The 10471-nt window shown below is 46.0% G+C and overlaps 1 protein-coding gene across 1 annotated transcript; it reads right to left on the bottom strand.

Annotated features, from left to right (window-relative positions):
- Positions 1-3670: 3670 nt before the first annotated feature.
- On the bottom strand, positions 3671-10061 carry PNP (purine nucleoside phosphorylase). The gene is made up of 6 exons (XM_061180566.1): positions 9929-10061; positions 7943-8112; positions 5561-5664; positions 5185-5360; positions 4881-5071; positions 3671-4318 (listed from the first exon to the last, which is right to left on the bottom strand). Exons 1-6 carry the CDS (start codon positions 9937-9939, stop codon positions 4101-4103), a joined length of 870 nt encoding a protein of 289 aa, XP_061036549.1. The 5' UTR covers positions 9940-10061; the 3' UTR covers positions 3671-4100.
- Between the last annotated feature and the right edge of the window lie 410 nt (positions 10062-10471).

Here is a 10471-nt window from a genome sequence, read left to right as displayed (position 1 = left end):
TATTTTTGGCTGTGTTGGGTCCTTGTTGCTGTGTGCGGGCTTTCTCTAGTTGCAGTGAGCGGAGGCTACTTTTCGTTGCGGTGTGCAGGCTTCTCATTGTGGTGGCTTCTCTTCTTGCAGAGCACGGGCTCTAGGTGCATAGGCTTCAGTAATTGTGGCACGTGAGCTCAGTAGTTGTGGCTCGCAGGCTCTAGAGCGCAGGCTCAGTAGTTGTGGCACACGGGCTTAGTTGCTCTGCCGCATGTGAGATCTTCCTGTACCAGGGCTTGAACCTGTGTCCCCTGCATTGTCAGGCGGATTCTTAACCACTGTGCCACCAGGGAAGTCCTAGTAACATTACAGATGTAGGTAAAGATGACCATGATAGGGTCAGGGAAGAGAACCTGACTTGATGGGGTGTGTTTTGACACATACGATGAGGCTCAAGAAACTGAACCCGGGAATTCCCTGGTGGCGCAGTGGATAAGAATCCGCCTGCCAATGCAGGGGACACGGGTTCGATCCCTGGTCCGGGAAGATCCCACATGCCGCAGAGCAACTAAGCCTGTGCGTCACAACTACTGAGCCTGCGCTCTAGAGCCCTTGAGCCACAACTACTGAAGCCCGCGCTCCACACCAAGAGAAGCCACTGCAATGAGAAGCCCGTGCACCGCAACGAAGAGTAGCCCCCGCTCACCGCAACTAGAGAAAGCCCATGTGCAACCCACCGCAGCCATAAATAAATAAATACATTTATAAAAAAAAAAAAAAAGAAACTGAACCCATTTTTTAGGCATTCTGTAGGCCTCTCTGGAGAGTTTTTTTTTTTGAGAACTACCCTTCTCTAGGTGGCCCCCCAAGATCTATCTCCCTGACTTTGTGTTTTTATTCTTTTGCTCACCTCAATTGATACATTCATTTTGGGCTGGGTTGGTTGGCATTTTGAAACTGAAAATACTTGATAAACCAAATGTGGTGTAGCCATACAAGGGAATATTATTTGGTTATAAAAAGGAAGGAAGTGCTGATAAACGTTACAACTTAGGTGAACCTTGAAAACATTATGCTAAGTGAAAGAAGCCAGTCACAAAGTCCACATAATTCCATATATGATTCTATTCATAAGAAAGTCCAAAATAGTTCACTCTACAGAGCAGAAAGTAGATTAGTGGTTGTTTGGGGCCAGGGAGGTTGGGAGTGGGGGTGGAGTGCAGAGTGACAGCTAAAAGGTACAGGTTGCCTTTGGAGGTGATGGAAGTGTTCTAAAATTGACTCTGATGACAATTGATTGTACTTATCTGTGAACATACTAAAAATTTTTGAATTGCACACTTTAAATGGGTGAATTTTATTTTATGTGAATTATATCTCAGTAAAGTTGTTTTTTAAAAATATTGAAGACACTTTGTGGTCATGTTTTTCCTCCCCAGCCCATACCCACCTTGAACCTAGAATTCTAGTGAATTTAGAATTAATAATTATTATCTACAATTAAATGACTAGGGACTTCCTTCGTGGTCCAGTGGTTAAGACTCCATGGTCCCAATGCAGGGGGCCCGGTTCGCTACCTGGTCAGGGAAATAGATCCTGCATGCCGTAACTAGAGATCCCACACATCATAACTAAAGATCCCATGTGCCGCAACTAAGAGAGCAGCCAAATAAATAAATATTTTTTTTAAAATGACTATTACTTGCCTGTAGCTACTTTCCTTGTCATAGCTTACTTTGTACTATAAAGAATATATAATTTTGTTTTCTGTCACCATGGGGGTATATTTAATGCCCTAACATGAATTAGTAATATATACTTGTATAAAGTAGGTGAGTCCTAATTTTTGTGCTTAGATCTAAGGAATTAGACTCTTGAATTAGGACATCAAATGCATAATCTTCTTCATTAATCTAGTATTCTATTATGAAATACATGACACTTTCTAAATCTAAAAAGCTAGAAATGCCCTTAAATATTCCACTCAAGTCTCTCTGGGACATATTTTTCAGATGACACCATTCTGATTCCTGATCCATCTCACCAAGAGGCAGATCCAGGGTAAGAAAGCCAAGCAGCAAATGCAGTCCTCCTCTAACCCCCAAGTACCCATCTGCTATGTCTCCATGTCTTCTGTTCTAGTCACACCTGTTGTGACAATGACCCACAAACATTGCTCTGTGCTTCGGCTCACCCTGATGTGAAATCCTTCCTCCCTTTCATCCTTGAAGACTAAGCTCAAAGTTAAACAACCTTTCTCTCAATAACCAATCTCAAAGTCCAGTGTATACTTATAATCAGTTCGTCCTTTGGGCTCACAGAATATGTGACTTGTACCTATTTTATACTGCCTTATATGAACAGTTAATAGCTTTACAAATGTGTATCTGTTAAGACTGTAGGGGCCTTGAGAGGAAAAGACCATTTTTATATTCTCAATTTAACATTTTCTTAGGCTAAGAGTGTTATACAGAAATATTCAATAACTTGATTAAAAAGAAATGTAACTGTGAATCACTATATTGTACATCTATAACATAGAATATTGTACATCAACTATATTTCAATTAAAAAAATAAATTAAAAAAAATGTCTATAAGCATCTCATCAGATGCATAAGTTACTGTTGTGTGTATGTATCTAAAGGATGCACAGTCCTTCCCTCTACACCAGCTCTCTCAGAGACAAATGACAGACTCTAGCAGATTGCCAGGTAGGGTTTTAGAGGTGGATGAAGGTACAAAGAACGGATGAAAAGAAGAGTAGGTACAGGGCCACTCCAGGATACTTTTTCTTTGTGCTGGGCTCAGCTAGGTAGGTCAGGTAGCAAACAAAGGGTGATTTGAAAAGTTTTCGAAAGCTTTCCTGCCAAAATGCCTCTTCCATAGTATACTACTACTAACTGAAATGTTACCACTGTTGGAGAGTCATCCAGCTCTACCCGCTGTCAAAAGGCAAACAGGCCTGAGGGGGTGGGGATAGTATGATTTTCAAACGTGCCAGCCAGCTGAATGCAAGTTGATAAGCGCAAACAGTGCAGTGGGCCAACAAAAGGTAATGCCTAGGCTCCTGTCCCTGGGAGGTTCTGACCAAGAACGGTGAAAAGGAAAACGAACACCCAGGAAGAAAGCAATAGGAGGCAAGGAAGTGCTGCAAGAGAAGAGGCTAGAGTATGAGTCAACTTCACAGGGGCTGGCGGGACGCTAATGAGCAGTGGAGGTGCCGGCAGCAGAGGAAGGGGCATTTGCCACTGCACTGTCGGAATGGAGTGACAGAATGTATGGCTGTCACGAACTATGGCAGAGGTTAGGGGTGGGGGGAACCGAAGGAAACCAACAGGAAATACAATTAGGGCTTACCAAGGATGTGGCAACTATGGAACATAAGCTGAGATCAGTAAACGAATTCAGATATTCATGAGAGCCGACAGAGAGAGAAACAACCAGAAAACAAAGGGACAGAGGCAAGACTGATCTGAGGGAAGTGGCCATCATGTATAGTCCTTCCTTATCTTCTAACACTGTCTTTCACCTCTTTGCTTTTCTTCCATCCTTTCCTGCATTCGCATACCATCTACCTCAATTCTTAGCTGTCTGAGAAGCAGAGAGTCAAACCACAAGACATGTGGTCTCATGATTGGTTTCATGCCAGTCTTGGCCTGTGCCCCACCCTTATCCCAAATTACACAAAAATGCAGAAATTATTTCATCTTTCTCTTTATTCTCAAAGTATGATAGTATAAAACTCCAAAAGGAATAGGCTGTTCCTTGAGTGGTCTCCAGTGCTTTGAGGAGCAGAGCTAAACCCCCAGGAATGTGACAGGATCATCTCAAAAAGCTAGCAGTAGCTACTAGGCTGAGTTGGACAGCCCCAAGTCAAATCCTGGGCAAATCCTTGGATGTGTGGTAGGGCTTGGGCTCTTGAAGAGGAATAGGGGTGGAAATCATTTTGTGATGACAACTGAGCAGAAGAGCACTCTGTACCAGAAAGGTCTGATGGGAGAAGTAGGGCAGGTGACACTCCTTTCTGTCACTACCTAAGGGCAGAGGCACGTGACTCCAGCAAGAGGCCAAAGTAGGTAGCAGCTCCTTGGATCCCAGAAGGGAGATGCCAGACCACTCCAGGGCTGGTTAACTGGCATTGTCAGGCAGTGGAATGCTAGCCATAAGAATGGAGACAAATTGCTCCAATTTCTGCGCTGCTTGCTTCCCGGCATCTAGTACTTCCTTGTGATTGGACTTCTCCCGGCTTTCATAATCCCAGATGACCTTGTTAGTGATGAGAGAGAAGCCAAAGACTCGAAGACCACAGTGCCTTGCAACTATAACTTCTGGTACTGTGCTCATGCCTGATGTGGAGAAAGAGGGAAACCAACTGTCAGCATCCGCAAATGACTCTTTTCCTCACCCTTTAGCCTCACCTCCATTAATCACCTCGTTGACAATTCAGCATCAAGAAAACATCCAAAGAAGCAGCTAAATTAGTGTCAAGCTTAGGTTGTTCTGCATTGCCTAAAAGAGTCGGGCCTCAGAGGGCCTTGCACATCTCTTATAAATAGAAATTTCTATCTGTTTGTGGTCATTTTAAAGTCAGTTCTAATGATGCAATTCTATCTTCCAGCCACAGGGTAGAGAAGGTGGCTATAATGATATTTGTTAAAATAATCAGAAACAGTCATCAAATTATGGACCGGTCATTAGCATTACAGTGGTTAGAGCCCTTGGTGGTGGGTGGTGAGTTGATGCTACAATGCAAACCTCCCACCACCTTTCAAGTCAGTTTAATTCAATCTTCCCTTAAGTCAGGCCCTCTTTCAGTTTATCATCTAGGTCTACAATCTTTTTCGCTTTTCCATCTTATTTTACCAGAACCCTCCCTCTTCAAGCCTCCAGCCAAGTTCCCCTCCTCACCAACAGCATCTGCCCCCAGCTTCTGCAGCAGACGACACTCTGCCACAGTCTCAAAGGTGGGGCCTGCCACCATCACATAGGTTCCTTCCTGTAACTCTCTCTGCTCTCCCATTTGTTTCCAGATACTGTGAGCCTTCTGCCTCATATCCCGGTCATAGGCATCCGACATGGCAGGGAAACGAACTCCAAACCTAGGGCACAGGTTGGATTATCTCAGGTTAATGGAATAGAGTAAGCTGTCTCCCAACTCCCAGACAAGTCCTTAGAGCCTACCCATCTATACAAAAAGGAGCAGGATAGCTACCTTTCATCATTGGGCCCTCGGAGAGGGTTCTCACCGCAGAAACCAGGTAGATTGATGTGATCGCGGATCAGCATGATATCTCCAACCTCAAACTTGGGGTTGAGCCCTCCAGCTGCATTGGTGACCACTAGGGTGTCCACACCCAGAAGCTGGAAAACCCTCACTGGGAATGTCACCTTAGAAGCAAAAGATAAAAGATCAGAGAGTGTTCTTTAAAATGTCACCAATCCACCCATGCAGATAAACATGATACATAGCATAAAAGACGAGAAAGAAGGGGACCAAAAATCTACCTTGCCCGGGTAGTTAGGTAATAAAATAGGAGAGCTCTCTCCCCCTTTGTCCAGACCCAATCAATTTTGTGTTCCTGATTTACCTTCCAGAGCGGGTAGCCTTCATACATGTGGAACCTGCCCTGCATCATCACACAGCCTCTGCCATTCAAGATCCCAAACACCAGTCGACCAGCATGACCTGGCACTGTATACAAAAAAGAAAGGGAAATGAATGGACAGATGCTTTCATACAACACATATACATTGAGTACCTACTCTGAGCCAACTCACTGTGCTCAACAGGTGAGGGTATAATTAATCAAAAGAAAACATTATCATCTCCACTCTCAGAAAGTTTAAGTCTGGTGGGGGAGGCAGAAATTAATCATAAACTTAGATATAAGTACATTCTGAGATTAGAGCTATGGGGGTGAAGATGTTCAATGTGAACACACATCAGTTTCTTTTTGAAGAAATTTCAAAAGAATGAGAAAGCCATACTGCAAGAGAATTAAAAAATAACAAATAGAATAAGTGAGTAATAATGAATGCAGTGAGTGTCGTAATTATAGACCTCTTTTCCAAAATTTCCAAAACTCTCAAAATCTGTATCCTTATTACCCTAACTAAACTATATGCTTCCTCCCTCCTGAGAGGGAGCTCATGGTATATTCTAGCTTCCTAAGGAGGCTAGGAACAGGGAAAGGGGCTGAGGTTGGACCCATACAAGTCTCCTTTGTGACCCACAAAACAGTTCTGTGGGAATACGTGTCCTGAACGGGGCATGCAGGGCCATGGGAGTGCAAAGATAACTCTCCACACAGACATAGTAACCATTATTACCATTTCTCTCATCTAACATTTCTCCTTTAATGGACATGGCCAACCTATCCCTTAGAGAATGGATGGTCTGGGAGAGGGACCAAAAAAACAGGGAGAGTTGAGGGATACTCAGAGATTGAGGAGCTTATACAAAAATTACTGGGTTTCACTGGTGGCGCAGTGGTTAAGAATCCGCCTGCCAATGCAGGGCACATGGGTTCAAGCCCTGGTCTGGGAAGATCCCACATGCCACGGAGCAGCTAAGCCCATGCACCACAGCTACTGAGCCTGCACTCTAGAGCCCACAAGCCACAACTACTGAGCCCGCGTGCCACAACTACTGAAGCCTGCACGCCTAGAGCCTGTGCTCCGCAACGAGAAGCCACCGCAATGAGAAGCCCGCACGCAGCAACGAAGACCTGACACAGCCAATAAATAAATAAGTAAAATAAATTTATTTTAAAAAAAAATTACTAGTAGTAGAGCAGAGGTGACACAGTTAGGGAAACCCAAATAAAGTATAAAAAGTAAATTGATAAAGTTTTAAAAAATTAATCCATTTACTTAGTGCAGTGCCCTTCTCACTGCGGGTAGGAGTGGCAGGTGGAGCCAGCGTCACTACTATCTCTCTTAGAAAACTTTGCACTCCCTTCTCTCACTTTTTAATGTCTCCTTCTCCAACCCCATCCCCACCTCCCTGCTCCGGTCTCCCAGTCTTGCTCCAAAGGGCATGAAAAATGTCTGTTAAAACTCTTAACTCTCCAGGGAAAAGAGGAAGGAAAGTAGAATCTGAAAAATTAATAAATAAACCAACAGAAGTTAGTTATCTGAGAAATTAATAAGTAAATCAAATAAACTACTCTTGTCCTTTACTTTGCCCTATTTCACCTGGCCCTTCCCTAAGCCTCATCCTCAGCATGACGGAACTTCCCCGACCAGGGACTGAACCCACGCCCTTGCAGTGGAAGTGTGGAGTCTTAGCCACTGGACCACCACGGAAGCCCAGCCTTAGAGCTTTTGGCTGCTATTAGGATGCTGAATACACTATCCTCAGAACTCCACTGTGCATAGGGGGTACCCTTTCCCCCTCCAAAGGGTCAGTGTGAATCAAGTCTTGTGTATTCATGTATCACCTGGGTATTTGTCTGCAAGAACATGGCAGTCTGTGTGTTCATTTGTTGCTGTGCACCAGTGTGTGCCTTACCCTAGGACTGGAGCTAGAGCTGGGGAGATTGGGAATGGCAGGAACACATGGGACAGGGAAGGCCTGACTTTGTCTGGGAGCTTACAGGCACTGCTCTTTCCACTTAGGCTACAGACTGAAAGAAATGAGAGAGGTGTGTGAGGATGTGGTGACCATGGTGTGTATGGGGAAAGAGTGTGCAGGGGAAGTGTTGCAGAGCTTTAAGGAGCTGAGTCATTAAGGCACAGGAAATATGTCATCATACAGTACCATTGACATAAACATGCCCTACTAAAACATTTCTACTGGGGGAATTTCCTTCTAAAGTCATTCTGATTCTTGGTAGGTTTTTCCCTCTGTTACAACAGTTGTCTCTAGTCAAATGCTATAGAGGATAGCCAGGGTGTAGAAGCACTGCCCTCCCATCAGAATCCCATCAATATCCCTCAGTCCTATCCCTACTCCCCCTTGCCAGCACCTGTACTTTTGGGAAAGTTCGGTATTTCACTGTAGTCAAAGATCTGGGCCTGAGTTAATTTGTCACTCAGACCTCCTAACCCAGAACCACAGATCACCGCCACTTGAGGTCGGTGTTTGGTGTGAGACAAAAGCCATTTTGCAGTGTTCTGATAATCTTCATACGTGAATCTAGGAAAAAAAGGAAAACCAAGGTGAGTTTCACTTCCATCCCAAGGGTATCATAAACTAATGACCTTCAGCGTAGAAAGGCTGGCTGAGGTACCAAGGTGACAGGGGACAGAGACGTTGGCCAAGAAGCTAGACAAGGTACTGCACAAAAAAGCAAACCCAGGCCACAATTTTGGTTGTCAACAGCTGGAGCAGAACTGACTGCCTAAGTTTCTCAGCAGCAGCTTGTGAAAAATAGTCTCTGGAGCCCACCCCTACAGAATGCGGAGAGGCCCCAGAATCTCTATTTCTTACAAAAGTGCCTCAGTTTTTGAATTCTGATTCAAAAACCAGGTTTCAGAATCCTGGTCTTGAGGAAGCAGAACTCAACAGGGATTCTAGTCCCAATTTTGTCTTTTTTAGGCAAGTAACTTGTGCTTCAAATTCTTTCCTCTAATGTAAAGCAAGGGAATGTAATCGGCCTCACCTATCTTACAGACTCAGTTTGAAAATGAATTAAAAATTTACTAACAAGCTCCAAAGACCTTTGACTCCATAAATCATGGTTCAGGTCCACAGCACTTGAACCTCTTTTACAGCTTTCCCCCCCTGCCCATGTTTCCTCCCTGCCTTCTCCCATCTTTCCTTCTCTTCATCAAGGTCCAAGGTCCTTTGCCCTTCAGAGACCTAAAGGCATACACTTACACAGAACCCAGACATCCCCAAGAATCAACTGGGAATTTTTCTCACAATTCCAGTCCAATTCTCTCATACCTATCTGGAAAAAACAAGGAGAAAGGACGGAGCAGGGGAGGAAACGACGACTGAGGTGTGACAGAGCTGAACACAACTAACAAAGCCTCCAGAGGAAACCTCTTTCTTCAAAAGTGCTGCCTTTGCAATACACCGGGCTACCCTCAGAAAAGTAGCTGGGTAAGGGACCGGGTCGGGGCAATAGAACCGGCGTCATAGAATGATGAAGAGAGAAGCAGTGAGATGGTAAAAGTTAATCAAGTAGCATCCCCAAGAGGTGCCAAGGAAATGAAATATGTGTGAAGCCCTGGCCACCCAGCACATCTAGCCACAGCTTACAGGACTTCCTCATTGGCCATCAGTCTCCCAAGATTGCCCTGAATCCCTGGGCACCCAAAAGCCACTGTGATCCCTATTGCTGGAGACTTGGGCTGGGATTTCAAGGACCAAAGCCGAAATAAGGGTTTTCAAAGGTGAAGTGGGGGGAGTAGGCAGGATCTGTTGCTCAGTTCAGTGAATAAGAATTTCCTTCTCTCCTTGGAGACGACATCCCCAACTGAATTGAGCCTCCACCTTGGAGGAAAGAGAGGCGTTGTCGAGGGACGTGAGCAATCTCTCTTCTGAAGGAGGAACTCTAGATATGGGCGCCAAAAGTACCTCAGGGCTTTACCTAGACTCTAGAATGGGAATCTGTGACGAGCACATGGGTTGAAAAGACCTCTTCCCTGTATGTGGGTGGGGGAGTACGCTCCCTCTACACTCACATCGCAACGCGTGCACACACACACACACACCGGCTCCTTTTGCGAGTAGTCTACGGTCTACTAACCTGTCCCCTTCCTGCTCTGGTGGCGCCACCCCTGCTCGATTCCCGCGCGCGCCCCTGCCAGCGCTGGCCGCCCCACTGCTCTGCCGCCTTGCCCCTGACGCTGGGCTCCGAGCCAGGCCTCTCTGCATCCCCGGGGCACTCGCTCCCTCTCCTCGCCCCCTCGGGGCCCAGAGTGCTGGGTTTCCAGTTCTCGATGACAGCCATTTCCCCTCCCCAGAGGCCTCCGGGGTTCCCTGGGCCTGGTGCCCGCCTCACCCGTTGTCCATGGTCCCGCCGACGCCCTCTCGATCAGTTTGCCCTTCTCCGCTCAGACCTACTCCACTGAGCGGAGCTACCGCCAGTCACCGGGTACGATCCACACAGCGCATTGTTTGCACCGCGCTGGCTTATATCACCAGCTCCGGAGTCCCAGCCAATGGCAGGCGAGTACGCGGCTGGCCCCGTCTCCATGGTGACACGCCCAGACTCAATCGCCGGAGGCTAGGGTGTAAACCTAATCTGAGGTCTTCCCAGCTGCAGTACCTTTCTCGACCCTCACCCTACCCACCGCGGGGGAGGGGTAGGAGCATCCAGCATTTCGCCTCTGCACCCATTTCTAACTGCAGTTCCGGAGTTTCCGGCACGCAAGCCTATGAGGGAAGAGGGTAGAAGTCGGGAGGAGAGCCCCCGAACCATCTACCTGTAACCCCATTCCTGGTTGTGTCCACAGCAAATCATGAGAGATTTGAAAAGAGAAAAATTTAAACCTTACGTGGTGCAAACCCAGAATAAAATTAAGTGAGCCTGTGTCTGAGTTGC

Source organism: Eubalaena glacialis, chromosome 2, assembly GCF_028564815.1.
Source record: "Eubalaena glacialis isolate mEubGla1 chromosome 2, mEubGla1.1.hap2.+ XY, whole genome shotgun sequence".
NCBI lineage: Eukaryota > Metazoa > Chordata > Mammalia > Artiodactyla > Balaenidae > Eubalaena > Eubalaena glacialis.
Note: the sequence above shows the minus strand (reverse complement) of the source record. Positions and strands in the feature narration are given on the sequence as shown.